The sequence below is a fragment of the Triticum aestivum genome, chromosome 7D (genome assembly GCF_018294505.1).
Source record: "Triticum aestivum cultivar Chinese Spring chromosome 7D, IWGSC CS RefSeq v2.1, whole genome shotgun sequence".
Taxonomy (NCBI): Eukaryota; Viridiplantae; Streptophyta; class Magnoliopsida; order Poales; family Poaceae; genus Triticum; species Triticum aestivum.
In genome coordinates this window covers 25,667,253-25,687,588 of record NC_057814.1, presented here as the reverse complement: position 1 = coordinate 25,687,588, position 20,336 = coordinate 25,667,253, and the positions used below count along the sequence as shown (strand labels likewise).

Sequence of the window (20,336 nt, the reverse complement as noted above, 5' to 3'; positions counted from 1 at the left end):
TTTTAAATCTAAAAATCTAAAAGAACTCAAAGTGATTTTAATTTGTTTTTCATTATTTCCAAGATGTCAGAACATTATAATAATATTGAAATGAGTCCTAAACGATGCTCCTAAAATGGCTTGATATATGACAGAAATGTGTGGGAAAGTTTATGAATTATATTTTGGTAGTTGTTTCAAACAATAAAAACGACGAGGTGAACTTCCTGTGCGAGTACTACCACTCCGTCATCCCCGTCGTCCTCGCGAGCCCTTTCTTCTTACTCGCCAACTACTTCCTGCTTCCCGTGGTGGTCCTCGGTTTGTGCCTTATGACTGTCGTGCTCTGCGGCTTCGACGATGCGGGCTTCGCCTTCTCCAGCATCACGAGGGACAACTTCGCCATAAAGTCCGGCGTCGTCAACACCACCATGTGCCTCCTAATCAAGTCCATCTCCTCGCCGTCGGCCTTCTTCACGACGGTGGACTTTGCCATCACCTTCCTCCTCTTAGCCATCTTCTTCTACGAGGAGATGTGGGAATTCATCGTCTTCCTCCTCTCAAACTGGTTCATGGTGTCACTGGTCCACAACTACGTGACAAAGCGATGGTGGCGTGATAGCAAGATGTTCAGGAGCTCTGTCCACCGCATCATATGGTTGCGGAAAAAGATGAGCCAGCCCATCCTTGGCTTCAAGCAGTTCTCACTGCTGAACCTCCGGTGGCCGCTCGTCCTCGGCCTGCCATCCATGTTCTCTCTGGTGCTCGAGACGGCACCCGTGCCAAAAGGCGCCAAATACGCCATCATGGAATCGCTTGTGAAGCACATCCATGATGGCACTGATCTCAACAATGGAAGCTCTGTTCTTGTGAACAGAGAAGACCTCTTGCCGGCGTGTCGGAGCGATAGCCTCGCGGAGGTCATCCTCACCTGGCACGTCGCTACCACCATCATGGAGGCCAAGTACTCTCCTGACAAGGGAAAGCAGAGCAAGGCTTCCCAGTACCACATGGTGGCGACGAGGCTGTCCAAGTACTGCGCCTACCTGGTGGCCTTCCACCCCGAACTACTCCCGGACAACCAGGAAAAGTCAGAGCGCGTCTTCGAGGCCGCCAAGGAGGAGCTCAAGGCCACGCTCAAATGCGCCCCCTACTACCTCTTGTGTTGGCGCTCGAGGGTCGACAAGGTCATGGCGGCCCCCAACAGGGAGGCTACTGCGGCCTGGGAGGACGGCAAGGTGGTCCACAATGGCACGAAGTTGGGGAATATGCTGAGGGAGGAACCTACGAGGGACGACGACACCCAGCGGGAGCAGACGTGGAAGCTGCTTGCCGACCTGTGGACGGAGCTCCTCGTGTACCTCGCGCCGTCGGGCGATGAGGAGCGCGTGATGGGGCACGAGAGTGTGCTGGTGCAGGGCGGCGAGTTCATCACCGTGCTTTGGGCCTTGACCACCCACACCGGAATAACCCGCCCCGAAAAGTAGTATGGATATCTTTGCTGCGTGTGCGTTTTGGCCTATGTGGCTTCATATTGGTTGGTTGCTTGCGTTTTTCTGTTTTCATTAAATTGTTTATTTCTAAGCGGATTGAGAACATTTCATTTGTATTAATATTGTCAATGAGCTGTTCACAATCTTCCTATTGCTATGTTGGCCAGAATATTTTTTACATAAAATCATCGAGAGCTCCGAACCGGCGCCCTTTGCGCCCCACTCTCATGGGCCGGCCTAACATGCAAGCTGCTCGCTTGGTCGGTCAACCCCGCTTCGTTCGCTCGTTTGGCGGTGGACTGGTTCACATTAATTTTTGAAAAACAACATGTATTTGAAAAAGTTTACAGAATTTAAAAACAGATCCTGGGTTTTAAAAATGTTGATGAATTTGAAATAAAAATAAAAATTAGGGAAACAAGCTTTTAGTAGCATCCCCAAACTGGGCAAGCCAAAAGTTATATGGGCCGAACCAATAAGGAACACGCTTGTACCCTTGTACCACAGGAACTAGCGCTATAAGCACAAGAACTGCCCCGATCATCATATTTGTATGACCTAAACCACGGCGGATCTGGACGAAATTTTTATGATTTAAATCACCTGACTCCCATGTAAAATAATAATATCAATGATTTCGAAGTAACTTTTAAATCTAAAAATCTAAAAGAACTCAAAGTGATTTTAATTTGTTTTTCATTATTTCCAAGATGTCAGAACATTATAATAATATTGAAATGAGTCCTAAACGATGCTCCTAAAATGGCTTGATATATGACAGAAATGTGTGGGAAAGTTTATGAATTATATTTTGGTAGTTGTTTCAAACAATAAAAACGACGAGGTGAACTTCCTGTGCGAGTACTACCACTCCGTCATCCCCGTCGTCCTCGCGAGCCCTTTCTTCTTACTCGCCAACTACTTCCTGCTTCCCGTGGTGGTCCTCGGTTTGTGCCTTATGACTGTCGTGCTCTGCGGCTTCGACGATGCGGGCTTCGCCTTCTCCAGCATCACGAGGGACAACTTCGCCATAAAGTCCGGCGTCGTCAACACCACCATGTGCCTCCTAATCAAGTCCATCTCCTCGCCGTCGGCCTTCTTCACGACGGTGGACTTTGCCATCACCTTCCTCCTCTTAGCCATCTTCTTCTACGAGGAGATGTGGGAATTCATCGTCTTCCTCCTCTCAAACTGGTTCATGGTGTCACTGGTCCACAACTACGTGACAAAGCGATGGTGGCGTGATAGCAAGATGTTCAGGAGCTCTGTCCACCGCATCATATGGTTGCGGAAAAAGATGAGCCAGCCCATCCTTGGCTTCAAGCAGTTCTCACTGCTGAACCTCCGGTGGCCGCTCGTCCTCGGCCTGCCATCCATGTTCTCTCTGGTGCTCGAGACGGCACCCGTGCCAAAAGGCGCCAAATACGCCATCATGGAATCGCTTGTGAAGCACATCCATGATGGCACTGATCTCAACAATGGAAGCTCTGTTCTTGTGAACAGAGAAGACCTCTTGCCGGCGTGTCGGAGCGATAGCCTCGCGGAGGTCATCCTCACCTGGCACGTCGCTACCACCATCATGGAGGCCAAGTACTCTCCTGACAAGGGAAAGCAGAGCAAGGCTTCCCAGTACCACATGGTGGCGACGAGGCTGTCCAAGTACTGCGCCTACCTGGTGGCCTTCCACCCCGAACTACTCCCGGACAACCAGGAAAAGTCAGAGCGCGTCTTCGAGGCCGCCAAGGAGGAGCTCAAGGCCACGCTCAAATGCGCCCCCTACTACCTCTTGTGTTGGCGCTCGAGGGTCGACAAGGTCATGGCGGCCCCCAACAGGGAGGCTACTGCGGCCTGGGAGGACGGCAAGGTGGTCCACAATGGCACGAAGTTGGGGAATATGCTGAGGGAGGAACCTACGAGGGACGACGACACCCAGCGGGAGCAGACGTGGAAGCTGCTTGCCGACCTGTGGACGGAGCTCCTCGTGTACCTCGCGCCGTCGGGCGATGAGGAGCGCGTGATGGGGCACGAGAGTGTGCTGGTGCAGGGCGGCGAGTTCATCACCGTGCTTTGGGCCTTGACCACCCACACCGGAATAACCCGCCCCGAAAAGTAGTATGGATATCTTTGCTGCGTGTGCGTTTTGGCCTATGTGGCTTCATATTGGTTGGTTGCTTGCGTTTTTCTGTTTTCATTAAATTGTTTATTTCTAAGCGGATTGAGAACATTTCATTTGTATTAATATTGTCAATGAGCTGTTCACAATCTTCCTATTGCTATGTTGGCCAGAATATTTTTTACATAAAATCATCGAGAGCTCCGAACCGGCGCCCTTTGCGCCCCACTCTCATGGGCCGGCCTAACATGCAAGCTGCTCGCTTGGTCGGTCAACCCCGCTTCGTTCGCTCGTTTGGCGGTGGACTGGTTCACATTAATTTTTGAAAAACAACATGTATTTGAAAAAGTTTACAGAATTTAAAAACAGATCCTGGGTTTTAAAAATGTTGATGAATTTGAAATAAAAATAAAAATTAGGGAAACAAGCTTTTAGTAGCATCCCCAAACTGGGCAAGCCAAAAGTTATATGGGCCGAACCAATAAGGAACACGCTTGTACCCTTGTACCACAGGAACTAGCGCTATAAGCACAAGAACTGCCCCGATCATCATATTTGTATGACCTAAACCACGGCGGATCTGGACGAAATTTTTATGATTTAAATCACCTGACTCCCATGTAAATAATAATATCAATGATTTCGAAGTAACTTTTAAATCTAAAATCTAAAAGAACTCAAAGTGATTTTAATTTGTTTTTCATTATTTCCAAGATGTCAGAACATTATAATAATATTGAAATGAGTCCTAAACGATGCTCCTAAAATGGCTTGATATATGACAGAAATGTGTGGGAAAGTTTATGAATTATATTTTGGTAGTTGTTTCAAACAATAAAAACGACGAGGTGAACTTCCTGTGCGAGTACTACCACTCCGTCATCCCCGTCGTCCTCGCGAGCCCTTTCTTCTTACTCGCCAACTACTTCCTGCTTCCCGTGGTGGTCCTCGGTTTGTGCCTTATGACTGTCGTGCTCTGCGGCTTCGACGATGCGGGCTTCGCCTTCTCCAGCATCACGAGGGACAACTTCGCCATAAAGTCCGGCGTCGTCAACACCACCATGTGCCTCCTAATCAAGTCCATCTCCTCGCCGTCGGCCTTCTTCACGACGGTGGACTTTGCCATCACCTTCCTCCTCTTAGCCATCTTCTTCTACGAGGAGATGTGGGAGTTCATCGTCTTAGCCAAGTGGCGCTGATCGTTGCGAGGCTTCACTCGTTAATTACTTGCTCTCTTAAACTTTTTTTTTTGAGGCACTCTCTTAAACTACTTTTTTTGTTGAGAAATACTCTCTTAAACTACTAAGTGAGTTGGAAGAGATGCTGGGCCATATTGGAGAAAAAGGTTAAGCAACGAGCCCCTTCATGTTGGGCCGGGCCGTGGAGCTTATATCAGCACAGACGCACGCTCCTCTTGGCCCTAGCGTAGCCCATACCTCCTTTTTTTGCTTTCCCCTTCCCCAAACCTGCCTGCTGCGGTCTCTCTGTCTCGATCTCCCCCAATCCAATCCGCCGCGGAAGAAGCGATCGACAGGCGCTCGCTCGCGAGGATGATCTACCGCAACTGGTCCCTGCTCTCCTCCACGGTCGTCATCTGGGGCAGCGTCGGCGCCGCCGGCCTCGCCGGGATCTTCCTCTTCGGCGGCAAGGTAACCAACCACCGCGCCGCGCCCTCCCCCTTCCCTCCCGAAACCCCGTCGCCGATTCCCCTCCGCCCGACGGCCGCGGTCGTTTTGGCCGGTTGGCCGCTTGGTCCGCGCGTCCGCCCCGTTAGATCAGGTTAGATCCGTTTGCTGCGCGCGCTGTGCTGCGGATCTGCAATCCATTATGTAGATGAATCATTGTTAGTTGTCCGAGGAGTGATAAGGAGCCTCTGCATCATCAATCAAAGTTAGAATAAAGAGCCTCTGCATCATCAATCAATGTTGTCCGAGGCTTGCCAATTTGTATAGAGCAACACCAAAGTTAGGATGTAAAAATCATAAATTCTATGTCAGAACAGACGGTATGGTGCATTACATAGCCGCAATCATTGTGGTACTCAAGCAAAGGGATCTTTTATTTATTTATGCTTTGGTGCTTTCCATAAACAGAGTTTTGGGATACCACATACCTGGGGGCTGCGCAACATACGAGGCAAATGCTGTAACTTACAGGGTCTTGATTTGTGTAATATGCGAAGGGGAAGGCAGATTTACCTTTTGCTATCATTAACGTTAATGACAGCAAGAGTTGCAGCTCAACTATGTGCCCTGTTTTGATATACTGTTAGGTGTATAGCCACGTAATTTGCAGATTGCAGTACTAGTATATGGAACTGAATCGTGATGGGAGTGGCCAAGTGGGTAATTATAGTAGATTTCCTGTAGTAACAGAGTTGAAACCTAAACATGCCTTATGATGACAAAGTTGCTATTTGATCTTTGGCAGAATAGGCTCCTCTTTGTATAGATGTTTGAGAGTGTGGAGTTTCTGTTATGCCTAACTTTTCCTGCATAATGGACTGCTTTGCCCATTTGTCCGTATAGCTGTTTAAGAAGAATGCACAGTTTCTGTTATGTCTACCTTTTCCTGCATAATGGATTGCTTTGCCCATTCGTCACTATAGCTGTTTAAGAAGACTGCAGAGTTTCTGTTATGTCAGCCTCTCCTTCATAATGGACTGCTTTGCCCATTCCTCAGTATAGCTGTTTAAGAGGACTACAGAGTTTATGTTATGTCTACCTTCTCCTGCATAATGGACTGCTTTGCCCATTCATCACTATAGCTGTTTTAAGAAGACTGCAGAGTTTCTATTATGTCTACCTTCTCCTGCATAATGGACTGCTTTGCCCATTCATCAGTATAGCTGTTTAAGAAAACTGCAGAGTTTCTGTTATCTACCTTCTCCTGCATAATGGACTACTTTGCCCATTCATCAGTATAGCTGTTTAAGAAGACTGCAGATTTTCTGTTATATCTCGCATTACTACGGTGGAATGTGTCGTTTTTCCCGTTCGTAACAATTTCTTCGTTAACAATTATACTTTTGAAGTTTGCTGATGGTCTATTTTGGTTGAAATATCGAGGACATGTGTGCTCATATTGGATCAGGCATTTTAATACTCTATATTGTAGATGTTTGTCTTGTGAAATGGCACGCATATCTTGGCTATCTGCAATTTGGTACTTTTTTGGTTAGTAGTTATGGCATTATTTTGGTAGCTGTCTGTATTGATAATATTATGTTCCATCTCTTTACTGTTGACTTTTTTTGGTTAGTAGTTAACAGCGTTGAAAAGCTAAACATGCCTTATGATGGCAAAGTTGCTATGTGTTCTTTGCCATAATAGGTTCCTCTTTGTATAGATGTTTTGAGAGAGTGGAGTTTGTGTTATGTCTACTGTTTCCTGCTTAATGGATTGCTTTGCCCATTTGTCAGTATAGCTGTTTAAGACTGCAGAGTTTCTGTTATGTCACCCACTACTGTATAATGGGTTGCTTTACCTGTTTGTAAAAGAAATAATTCGTTAAGATATATACTTTTGAAGTTCAGTGTTGGTGTATTTTGGTTGAAATACTGATGACTTGTGTACTCACATTGGACTAGGCATCTTAATACTCTATATTCTAGATGCTGTCTTTTAAAATGGCACATATATCTTTGCTATATGTAATTTGTTAAGTTTTTGGTTCCTAGTTATGCCATTATTTTGGTCGCTGTCTGTACCGATTATGTTAATTTCTAGTTCTTTACTATTGACCTTTTGGGATTTCTATAGTTCATTATGCTGCTGGATGCAAAATTGCGTTTTCTGACGTCTTATAATGTTCTTCTTTAAACAATAAAAACAAGATCCAGTTTCTTAGCAGCTGGAAGTTATTTTATCTACCTCTTCCTTGTATGCGTATGTATATTTCATTTTTAATCTTATTGTTTTTACCCTAAGCAATAAATCTTAGTCATATTCCCTTGGGACCAACCTAATGCTGATGTAGTCACCTCTCCTTGGGATATGCCCCATAGAACCAAGCCTAGTGAATACTGAGATGTGAATTGTACTGAAGTAACTTCTTTTTATATGCTATCTCAAGTGATCCTTTTCAAAGGTATTTCAGCGCGATTAATGTATGGGAAATTGCAATGTGTAGTCTATAAAGTGCATCCTCGTGATGATCACACATATATATATACTGTGATAGTTTGATTACTTGTACGCACATGATTTCTTTTGCTCCTTTACTTATGTTAGCATTGCTACGACTGTTCAGAACTTGTGAGCAGTTGCTAACCGGTGGCTGAGGTGTAATCATTCTTGCTTTCATTTTGGCAGGAGAAATTCCAGGGCTATCTTTCTCGCGAAGGCGAGAGGCTAAGGCAGCAGGACAGAGCCATGATGGGCAAGAACTAGTGCAGAGCACGGCTCACTTTCGACGTGTCAACATGTGAACTAGACATGAAACGACGTATCTCTGTGGTTTAGAACAAAACTTTCTCTTCCTGCCAATGGCACCTTTTGCTTCTGGCCCCCATGAATAATCTTGACGCGGATGTTCATTCTGTTCCCCCGTGAATATTCTCGACGCCGATGTTTGCTCTGTCCCCTTTGGTAGCCTGCTGTTTGTCGACTTTGTTCTGGCGCTCTGAATAAGTTTTGATACTGATATACCATTGCTGTTGAGTCGCAATACTTTTTTGTCGCTGGAGTGAATCAGTGATATGTTATAGAGTCAGTGTACATTCGGCCGGTGCTTGGGCGGATGATATGTTTGCCAGACAACCAATCATTTCAAAAACACCAACGAACAAACATCCAAGCGCACAAGTGACCCTTACATATTCCCTCTGTCTTGCGCGTAGTTCTAGGTCATCAATTTAACTAGCTAGATATGTATTATATGTAATTAAAAATATATTTAGAAAGAGGTAATGTCACCAGTGGTGCATAAACTTGCCATGAATGTTCACTTTCGTGCATGAACTTGAAAAATACACCAAACTGGTTCTAAAACTTGGCATAAACGTGCAAATATGGTGATAAGTCATTCATAGATGTATAATTTGCTGATGTGGCACTAAACTGACGTGGCATGAGGTCCACTTGTAGCACGAAACAATATTTTAGTTGTCCGGGTTCCATGCGACTTGAATATTGCGGGCCACCACCGTTGGCCACTGAACCAAGGGAGTTTTCATGGCAAACCTGGCACCTCGTACTTATTGTAAGGGAAAAGACTTGTGCTACTTAAATGGGCTGCAGACGGTGCTGCCAATTTAGCATTTTTTTTTGAAAAAATCAGTAAATTATAATTTACAGAGTACTAGCATGTGTATTAGTGTGATTATAATTTACAGAGTAGTAACATGTGTACATTATAATTTCACATTTTTCTTTAAAAAAATCTGTTAATTTTGAACACATTATTTTTTAAGAGAAATGTGAAACGTATGTAGATTATAATCGTAATAAACACATGTATTATTTAAAAAAAATCTATAAACCAGGCATATGCCATGTTGTGGGTTACAAATATTCACGTGCACACAAAATAAATACATAAATGTATGCACGTATTACTAGAAAATGCTATTTTGAGTAAAATCTATGAGTGTTTAAAAATGTTTAGTAACTAAAATCAATTCAAATATACAATCACCGATTACATTTAAAAATTATTAATTTTTATAAATATATAGTGAATAAAAATATTTTTATACATGCCTGGTTATATTGAATTTATGGATAACAACATAAACTAATATATATGCATATTCAATGGTGTATAATTTCACTCATGGTTAGCATTCATAATTTTTATATAATGAATAATGTAAATATAATCCACGAGTGAATATTCATATCTAAATTTTAAATTTTGAATTACGAATTAGTTTTAACTATACAAAAAATTAACAACATACTTATGAATTATAAAATGTTCGTATAACTATTCAAATGTTTGAACTGTAATTTTTAAAAATATTTGCATTATTTAATATTATACAAACATCATTATAATTAATATATACTATTTAAATTATATGCATGTTTTTCGACAATGAATAAATATTTTTTTAAATACATGAACATTTTTAAAGAATTTATTATTTTTATTTTATGTAGAACATTTATAATTACTAATACGACACGACTAGTTGAAATATATTTGTATTACTGTGATTATGACTTACATGCATTTTACAGTTTTAAAAAAAATTAACATGCGCTAAATGGGCCGCACTGAGTGCAACTCTTTAATAAAACAAAAGGCTTTTACCTCACAGTACATTAAGAGTAAGGGGCGTTTTAACCACATAAAACTTTGGTTTGTGTGGTTAGCCAGGTCGCTCCTACGCTTCAGGTCAATTTTCCCTCTCTACTGACAGGCAGGACCCGGTAGTCATAGACACATGGTATTTAACTGAAATCTTGTTTGGTTGCTAGAAGTGGACCCATGCCACGTCAGCTAAATACGGTGCCAAACCAGCACACTTTTTGGCTATAAATGAGATTAGCACCGTATTTGTATGTCCATATCAAGTTTTAAAACCAGTTCATGCACTAAAGTGAACATCCATGCCAAGTTCAAGCACCACGGATGATATTACTTTATTTAGAAACTACATTCTTATATCAATCAAATGATATGATATCGATGAAATATAACACATTTTTAGTTAGTCAAATCAATGATCTAGAACTACGCACACGCCCTATGCACCGAGGCGGAGGGGCACCTGTTTTATAGTTTTTATTTCGGTTTGAATGCCGCGATTGAGTTCCTTTGACGAGTACGAGTAGATATGAATGAACTCGCACACCCTGATTTCTATTACAAGAGCTCAACTTAGGGCATCTCTAACCGATCCCTTAAAAGTTAGTGGAGTAAAGACGAAGCTATCGGGGTCGGAGTAGCGCCAGCAGGACCCATCATGGGGGGCCCACCGCCTGCCACTACCATTGAAGCCTTGTCATCGCCGCACGAGAGCCATCACCTTAACTTGAGGAGGAGGAAATGCCGCCGGAGGAGGGGAAGGGGCGCCTCCACGAGACAGGTCCCGCGCATCCCGCAACCCGGTGCAAGTCCCACGCCCAGCAATAGCACCAACAACAGACCGGACCGCGCTGCCGGTGGGAGGGGGCTGCAGGGATGGGTGCCCATGATCGCATCCATGACACGACGCATCCACTGCTGGACCGGCAGGGGTGGGGGCCGCAGCTAGGGGCGGGGGCGCCTACGACCGCCATGGATTGAGCTCGGCAACGGGGGGAGGCTCGGCAAGCCCGAGCCGCGCGAAGGGGCCAGGACGATGAGGGGAGGCCGGATTCGGGCGCATGCACGGCCAGGGCGCATCCGCAGCCTCGCGGACCAGCAAGCAGCCGCTGTGGAGGAGGGTGACGCTGGAGTGTGCTAGGAGCTCGATACGCCCCACCGCCATCTTCATGGGTTCCGCGCGCGGCTTCACCGGTCGGCCCTCCGGCGGCGGCAATGCAGGGGAGGCCGGCGGTGGCTAGGGTCCCCCATGTTGCCGGAGGAGGGCGACGCGGGGGACAGAGGAGCGACGCGGGGGCGATAAAAGATGTTTACTTTTCTCAGAGAGCCAATTAAAAGATGCATATCATAACCGTAATAACATAAATTTTCATCATCGCGTTTTTCAAATTAAAACATGCAAAGTTCACCCAAAAGACAGCACTTGAAACACAATGTTTGATCCAAAATTACCACAAACATAGTATATGTATATGTTGTGGATCGAGCCAACCAATGGCATTTACCACCACACCCTCGGCCACCACCACTACGATGTCATCGGCAAAGAAATCAACTCCACCATCCTCCCGGTGACCATCACCACCGCCATCCTCTAGGCCACCACCATCAACATCGCCACCACCATCATCAACACCGCCGCCCTCTCGGTCACCACCATCAAACACCACCACCCCCTCGGCCACAACCATCGCCACCATCATCGCCACCACCCCCTCGGCCACCACCAACATTACGAAGAGAGGCTTCCAAGATCTCTCCACGAGTGAGCTCCCAATACTTTCTTGTGGTTTCATCCATTGTGTTTGGATTCATGAACATGATAGCACGTCCTTCGGCCTTCTTGGAATCACGAATCCTCTCCTCCTCAATTGGAAGCCTATGCTCCTTCACCTTCAACTTTCTCTCTTTGGCCGCCAACTTGGCCTTCCATTTATCATCCTCCAACGCCTTGAGCTTATTCCACCCCGCCATCTTCTCTTCTTTGCGTTCGGCTGCCAACACCTTCTTGGTCTAGATCATTGCCACAAGTTCTTTGTAAGTGCCACCGAATGCATTTCTCTTATTCTTTCATCTCCAGTCTTGTTTCCTGCCGGTCTATTGTTAGCATCTTCATCAACCTCATCATCCTCCTCAATGGATATGCTCAACCTTGATCTCTTTGGAGTGGTCCCCACGATTATTTGGGTCCACTTCTCGTTCTTGCATAGCTCTTTGTAGCAATGATGCAAGATGAAGGGCTTGTGGTCGAACTTGGTGTTCCTATTCTTGAATAGTTCTTGGATGTAGGGGCCATACTCCGCCACTTGCACACCATTCGGTTGATCCACTTGGTTGATGCAACCGGACCATCGGCTGCATTGGTCATGAATGGTGCTCCAACGATGCCCAAGAGAACCTTGCGTATGGCTGATCGCACATCCACGGAGGTGCTGTAGTGGTTGGTAATTCTCTCCCAAAACATGGTATTGATTTGATCCGTTCCAATCATTGCATCCATGGAGATCGTGCCCCAAGCATCAGAAAGAGTAATATCCTTCTTTTGGTTGTAGTTTTGGGTGCGGCACCTTGGCACTTTCGTGCTTGCTTCAGTCACCTCCACAACCTCCTATTCCTCGGCCTCCTCCTCTTTTCCCGGTCACATCTTGCTCCATGTCATGGTTCTCCTCCGAATGATCCCAAAACAAGTCGTTGTTGAGCTCATCAAGTCCATCGGCGTCCGAGGACACCAAGGACATTAGGAATTCGACCGTTTCATCTCTGGACTACAATAACAAAACAAATACTACCAACCATCACTAGCGGCCACCAACAATCACTATCACAAACCAACAAATGCGAGGTTTTTATTTTTACCTTGTAGGCATTTCATCAATGTGATAGCCTGGCTTAATAGGGATGATAGAATACTCATATTAATAAGGAAATCCTTATTTTCCGGGAGCCCATTAGGAAAGAACTCCAAACTTAAGCGTGCTCAGCTTGGAGTAATTTCAGGATGGGTAACCGACCGAGAAGTTGGTCCTGGGTGCGCATGAGTGAAAGACTAGTATTGATGTGTGGGGCCAGTCTAGATCCCGCCTAGAGTAACGACCACCGGTGAGTGTGTCCGGGGCGTTATAAGTTGGTATCAAAGCTGACCCTTGCGGGTACACGGATGTTTGCGAACATGTGCGCGGTCATGTTATGCATGACATTTGTGACCCGTCGTGGCACACGGCATGGCACATGTGCCGGACTAGACGCATCGACGTATGTGTCAAGATGGACCATTCATGTGGCCCGACGAGGACGTCGGTTCATCTGAGTGGGGATGTATGTGATAGCCTGGCTTAATAGGGTTGATAGACTACTCATATCAATAAGGATTTCCTTCTTTTTCGGGAGCCCATTCAGAAAGAACTCCAACGTTAAGCATACTCAGCTTGGAGTAATTTCAGGATGGGTGACCGACTGGGAAGTTGGGTCCCGGTGCCCACGAGTGAGGACAAACTACGCATGAAAGACTAGTATTGATGTGTGGGGCCAGTTTGGATACCGCCAGGAGTGACAACTGCTACTTCTTGAGCTTGCGTTGGTTTTTCCCTTGAAGAGGAAAGGGTGATGCAGCAAAGTAGAGATAAGTATTTCCCTCAGTTTGAGGACCAAGGTATCAATCCAGTAGGAGACAACGCACAAGTCACTGAATACGTGCACAAACAATCAAACAACTTGCACCCAACATGATAAAGGGATTGTAAATCCCTTCACGGTTACTTGCAAAAGTGAGATCTAATAGAGATAGATAAACGGTAAAATAAATATTTTTGGTTTATAGATCGGAAAGTAAAAGATTGCAAAGGGAGTAAATTGGAAACTAATATTGTAGATCGGAAACTTATATGATGGGAAATAGACCCGGGGGCCATAGGTTTCACTAGAGGCTTCTCTCAAGATAGAAAATATTACGGTGGGTGAACAAATTACTGCCGAGCAATTGATAGAAAAGTGCATAGTTATGACGACATCTAAGGCAATGATCATGAACATAGGCATTACGTCCGTGTCAAGTAGACCGAAACGATTCTGCATCTACTACTATTACTCCACATATCGACCGCTATCCAGCATGCATCTAGAGTATTAAGTTCATAAAGAACGGAGTAACGCATTAAGCAAGATGACATGATGTAGAGAAATTAACTCAAGCAATATGATGAAAACCCCATCCTTTTATCCTTGATGGCAACAATACAATACGTGCCTTGCTGCCCCTACTGCCACTGGGAAAGGACACCGCAAGATTGAATCCAAAGCTAAGCACTTCTCCCATTGTAAGAAAAACCAATCTAGTTGGCCAAACCAAATCGATAGTTCAAAGAAAATTACAAAGGCATCAAATCATGCATATAAGAATTTAGAAAAGACTCAAATAATATTCATAGATAAGCTGATCATAAATCCACAATTCATCGGATCTCAGCAAACACACCGCAAAAAAGTATTACATCGAATAGATCACTAAGAACACCGAGGAGAACATGATATTGAGAATCAAAGAGAGAGAAGAAGCCATCTAGCTACTAGCTATGGACCCGTAGGTCTGTGGTAAACTACTCACGCTTCATCGAAAGGGCAATGGTGTTGATGTATAAGCCCTCCGTGATCGAATCCCCCTCCGGCAGGACACCGGAAAAGGCCCCTAGATGGGATCTCACGGGTACAGAAGGCTGCGGCGGTGGAAAAGTGTTTTCGTGGCTCCCCCTGTTGGTTTTGGGATATATGAGAATATATAGGCAAAGAAACTAGGTCGGTGGAGTTACGAGGGGCCCACAAGGGTGGGGGCGCGACCTCCGTCCTTGTGGCCGCCTCATGGCTTCTCTGACTTGCACTCCAAGTCCTCTGGATGTCTTCTGGTCCAAGAAAAATCATCGCGAAAGTTTTATTCCGTTTGGACTCCGTTTGGTATTCCTTTTCTCCGAAACTCTAAAACATGGAAAAAGCAAAAACTGGCACTGGGCTCTAGGTTAATAGGTTGAAGGAAATATGCCCTAGAGGCAATAATAAAGTTGTTATTTTATATTTCCTTATATCATGATAAATATTTATTATTCATGCTAGAATTGTATTAACCGGAAACTTGATACATGTGTGGATACATTGACAAAACAATGTGTCCCTAGTAAGCCTCTACTAGACTAGCTCGTTAATCAAAGATGGTTAAGTTTCCTAACCATAGACATGTGTTTTCATTTGATGAACGGGATCACATCATTAGGAGAATGATGTGATGGACAAGACCCATCCGTTAGCTTAGCATAATGATCGTTAAGTTTTATTGCTATTGCTTTCTTCATGACTTATACATATTCCTCTGACTATGAGATTATGCAACTCCCGAATACCGGAGGAACACCTTGTGTTCTATCAAACGTCACAACATAACTGGGTGATTACAAAGATGCTCTACAGGTGTCTCCGAAGGTGTTTGTTGGGTTAGCATAGATCGAGATTAGGATTTGTCACTCCAAGTATCGGAGAGGTATCTCTGGGCCCTCTCGGTAATGCACATCACTATAAACCTTGCAAGCAATGTGACTAATGAGTTAGTTACGGGATGATTCATTACGGAACGAGTAAAGAGACTTGCCAGTAACGAGATTGAACTAGGTATGCTGATACCGATGATCGAATCTCGGGCAAGTAACATACCGATTACAAAGGGAATAACATATGTTGTTATTGCGGTTTGACCGATAAAGATCTTCGTAGAATATGTAGGAACCAATATGAGCATCCAGGTTCCGTTGTTGGTTATTGACTGGAGATGTGTGTCAGGACCCCGATTCCAAGTCACATCGATCTAGCCGGTAACACCTCATATCACTTTGCGGCCTCACGCACGGTATTCCCACGGGTGTCGCCTTACCATGGCCAGGGACCGTTTGCGCCTTCTAGCTCACGTATATGATAGCGTCGCTAGCATCCATATGACAGAGAACCCGGGCCGACATGACTAGTCGTGAACCCAAAGTGGCACTAACATACGGGGACAGGCATACATGAATCAACATCGAGCATGTCGGTCAGCAGCGTGCAAATCCGGGCTGTAGCACTGGGCTAACAGGACTCCGGATGTACCGGGCTGTAGCAGGCTAGGCAGGACTCCGGATGTACCGCGTGACATTTCCCCGAAGGGACAGACACAGGAACGAAGTGAATCACATGCCGGCCAGTCAAGTGTTCCGGAGCAGTAGTGCTGGGCTAGCAGGACTCCGGTGAACCGGGCTGTAGCGGACTACTATGGCTCATGGAAGCACAAGACTACATTTCCCCATAAGAGAGGCTACCAAGGATAAACAACTAGGTTGTCGGATCCCACACATACCAAGCATTTCAATCATACACACAATATGCTCGATATGTGTAAATACAACATGGCATCACAACATAACTCTACGACTCAAGTATTTATTCATTAGGCTCCGAGGAGCCATGTATTACAAACATGGGTCTCATGACCCCAACATACAGAGCATACAAACAACAAGCACATGCAGAAGCTTAACTTGTCTGAGTACAGACAACTACAAATGAAGAAGGCTGAGAAGCCTGACTATCTACAAGATCCTGCCGAGGGCACAAGATCGTAGCTGAGGTAACAAGCTAGACGTCGAAGTCCACGCGGAACTACTAGCGAGACTGACGTCTCTCTACAAAAACATAGAATAGGCAAACGTGAGTACAAATGTACCCAGCAAGACTTACATCAGAACTAACTACATATGCATTAGTATCAACAAAGGGGGGTGGTGGAGTTTAACTGCAGCAAGCCAACTTTGACTCAGTGGCTATCCTAAACTACGACTGCAAGTAACTCTTTTGAGGTGGCACACACGAGTCCACATATTCACCATATCAATACACCACTATGGATCCGCTCCCGTCTCCCTACGAGAATGCCATCCATAGCACTCATGCTTATCTTGCGCATTTTAGAGTATCCACTTTCACTTGTCTATGAACTGTACAGGCAACCCAGAAGTCCTTTACCGCGGACACGGCTATTCAAAAAGATGATGTTAACCCTGCAGGGGTCTACTTCTTCACACACGCTCTTGCCACTTACCGCCATGTACACGTCATGTATCTCGGCAACCTTCAAGCGGAAGCTTGGCGAGGGTGTCGGCCACGGCCTACCTGAACACTCAAGTCTCTAGTCCAGGTTTATCGCCTATTCAGGTTCCATCCGTAGGGAGTCCGGCCAAAGTTTCCACATACGACCCCGAACGATGTGAGCAGGGTTCCCGAGACACCAAACGGGCGCCCGGTACACCGTGCCACGTGCCTACCGCATCGCAGCCCACCCCTGGGTCAGCGCTGCGCACGGCCTCCAGCATACTACAAACACCAGAAACTACTTGCAACTCCTGGACAGAGGACAAGGGTGGTTAAGAAGCCGAGAGAGTCAATTAAGGATCCCAATGTGTGGTAGTAGCTGTTCATGGATCACAAACACAGAACTCAGTTCCTGAGGACGGTTTCAATGAGACAACCAACCATGTACTCCTACATGGCCTATCACCGCTACCTTTACCAAATCGTGTTCACACACTTAGCTCACACACAGTAGGACATGTTCATCACCATACCAATTCATCCCCGATGAATCAGACCTGACTCAACTCTAAGCAGTAGCAGGCATGACAAACAAGCATGAATGAGTAGGCACATCAGGGCTCAAACAACTCCTACTCATGCTAGTGGGTTTCATCTATTTATTGTGGCAATGACAGGTCATGCAGAGGAAAGGGGTTCAATTACCGCATCATGTAACAGTTGAATCGTTGTTGTCCTAATGCAGTAAAAGAGAGCAGGAGCGAGAGAGTGGGATTGTATCGGAATGAACAAGGGGGTTTTGCTTGCCTGATGGAGTGGTAGTAGGATACTGCCCTTCAGTCGAATAATCGTGGGTATCCTCGGAGGCAGAACCTACCACGAAAGATACATCGAACACAATCAACACATGACGATATGCAATAATATGATGCATGCTATGACATGGCAATATGAATGTGTTTTGGACTAATGCAAGCTAGAACAGATTGAAATGAGTCCATTTGAACCAAAGATTCAAATGCAAACCCACTTTATGAAGTCATAAAGGTGCATTAACTTGTTTCACTTGAACAGCAAGGTTAACATGTTCTGAAATGCATGAAACCATTACAGATGGATAGATTGGATCTTTCTGATCAATTTTCATATATAAATCCTTTCATTTGGAGTTACAGATTAATTTCTATGAATTTTTGAAGTTTGCAACATTTTCTACAATTTCCTATATAAGAATAAATCCAGTAAATGCTTTATTGCGTCGGCAGTGCGTCACTGTGACGTCAGCAAGTCAACTGCGGCTGACTAGGTCAAACCTGACCACTGGGGTCCACTGGTCAGTCACACAGTGCTGTCTGGGTCACCGACAGGTGGGGTAAGGTCAACAGCCACGTCGGCAAGTCAACGCTGACGTGTGGGGTTGGTCAACAGGTGATGTGGCCAGGTCAAACCGACCTGTGGGGCCCGTGGTGTTAGTTTAATCTAAACAGAAATAAAACCCAGGTTAATTAGGGCGTGGGGCCCAGGTGTCAGTGAGCTAGTGGGGTTAGTTAGGGCATCATTAGCGTTAATGATGGCGACATCGGCAGTCGCCGGAGCCTGGCCGGCGGTGACCAAAACGACGGCGGCGCGGCTCGAATTTGAGCTATGGGCGGCCAAACAACGTGCGAAAGGGATCCACGCGTAGCTGGAGGTCGTGCGCATCCAAAGGTGCAAGCGACATCGCCGCAGACGTACCAGAGCGACGGCGGTGACAACGGCTGCGGCGGCCGGAGTTTGGCCGACCTCGGGGGCAAGGCTACGGCGCATGGAGGGGCGAACCGACGAGTGCTACGGGTTTCTGGAGATGCTCTGAGCACGAATACGCGCTCAGAAGCAAGCTCTGGTGGCTGCAATGGCGGCGGTGAGATGGCCGGTGGTGATGAGTTCTCGGGCTCGGTGGTGGGGCTAGTTAGAGCTTGAAATCGATGCGTGAAGGAGAGGCATTTGTTGCAGGTGCTCACTGGGAGTCGCAGGAGCTGGTCGTCGGGCTCGGGGGCGACTTGACGACGACGGATCGACGATGAAGAACGGCGGCAACCGAGGTTGAAGACGGCGGTGATGACGACGTTGCAGGCCTCCCGCTGTCATGTGCTTTGGGGTGAAGCTCCACGGCGTCGAGGCGGAGCTATAGGACCGGATGACGAGGCGAGTCTTGCGCGGTGGCTGCGGTGGTGCTCGTCGGCGGCGGCGGGTGTGTTCGATGGTGCCGCGCGGAGAGAGCAGAGGGAGGGGGAAGGGGTCCAGAGAGAGAGGGAGAGGTGCAGAGGGGTCGAGGCGGTCCAGGGCGGCGGAGCAGGTCTAGGGGAGCAGCTGCGTGGCTAGCAGGAGGTGGCCCCCCGCTCGGCTGTGCGCGCGCCACGCACAGTGCCAGTAGACGCGGGGAAGACGACACACGAGGAGGTGGGCTGGGCCGTCCGGCTGGGCTGCACAGGACCTGGGCCAGCCAGGTGAGCGCCAGGTAAGGTCCAGGTGGGTTTCTCTCTCTGTCTTATTTCTATTTTTGTTCTGTTTTCTATTTATGCAAATTTGTTTAAATTTGGTTTTCAAACCAAATCACTTCTGAAAATTCTGGAAATAGTTATGGGCTCTAAATGAATTATTCCAGAGGCCCTCAACTAATTCCAAAATTGTTGGAGCATTTAAAAATATTTATAGTATTTAAATGCCCCAATTCAAATACAATATGAATTAATTCAAAAATCCAGAATGCCCTAGAAATATGTGCATCATTTTTTCAGAGGTGCTGGACCAATTCAAAAATGATGAACATTTCTAAAGGGCATTTTGGGATCATTGAAAAGATTTAAGTTTGAACCTAGTTGAATTTCATTTGCTGCTAGGGTTTATCATCCCCATTTCAAGTTTATGAGAAATTTAAACATGATGCACACATGAAGGGCTAGCCTAGTGCATACGAGAACAACTCACTCCTACTAAACAAGAATCTCGTCCCGAGATTCAAGTCGTGAGGTAAGAAGACAGAGGGACACAAGCTAACACAATCTTCACGATCCAGATGTCTTTCTCGAGGATGTTGATTCATTGCATCACCTTGATCTCGACGTCTTGCTTTGAGAACTACATCCAACATGACATCGAGTAGAAAGGGAGAATTTTAGAAGAATCGATCTTCCTGAGGTTCGAGCAACTTAGGATCATCTTAATGATCACAAGATCAACTCATAGAATGAGACATAGAAACATCTCTGGAGCTGAGAGGCAAAACATGCATCAGGAGGGACGGAAGAAACAATTTGACGAGGGTTTCAAAGTAGCGAGGAAAAATTGCCATGATTCCATAACGGGGCACCTCAGGGAAGGTGACTCGTGGAATTATTCCCTTAAGTGGCAAAAAGAAT

At 45.8% G+C, this 20,336-nt stretch overlaps 3 protein-coding genes and 1 pseudogene across 3 annotated transcripts; 3 read left to right on the top strand and 1 right to left on the bottom strand.

The window, feature by feature from the left end:
- Positions 1 to 152: 152 nt before the first annotated feature.
- On the top strand, positions 153 to 1,761 carry LOC123170671 (uncharacterized). Its single transcript, XM_044588482.1, has one exon. It carries the CDS (start codon positions 153 to 155, stop codon positions 1,464 to 1,466), a length of 1,314 nt encoding a protein of 437 aa, XP_044444417.1. The 3' UTR covers positions 1,467 to 1,761.
- Positions 1,762 to 2,271: 510 nt separating this feature from the next.
- Positions 2,272 to 3,880, top strand: LOC123170670 (uncharacterized). Its single transcript, XM_044588481.1, has one exon. It carries the CDS (start codon positions 2,272 to 2,274, stop codon positions 3,583 to 3,585), a length of 1,314 nt encoding a protein of 437 aa, XP_044444416.1. The 3' UTR covers positions 3,586 to 3,880.
- Positions 3,881 to 4,988: 1,108 nt separating this feature from the next.
- Positions 4,989 to 8,231, top strand: LOC123167158 (succinate dehydrogenase subunit 8A, mitochondrial). Its single transcript, XM_044584997.1, has 2 exons — positions 4,989 to 5,234; positions 7,899 to 8,231. Exons 1-2 carry the CDS (start codon positions 5,136 to 5,138, stop codon positions 7,974 to 7,976), a joined length of 177 nt encoding a protein of 58 aa, XP_044440932.1. The 5' UTR covers positions 4,989 to 5,135; the 3' UTR covers positions 7,977 to 8,231.
- LOC123170669 (uncharacterized) lies at positions 8,120 to 18,744 on the bottom strand (annotated as a pseudogene).
- Between the last annotated feature and the right edge of the window lie 1,592 nt (positions 18,745 to 20,336).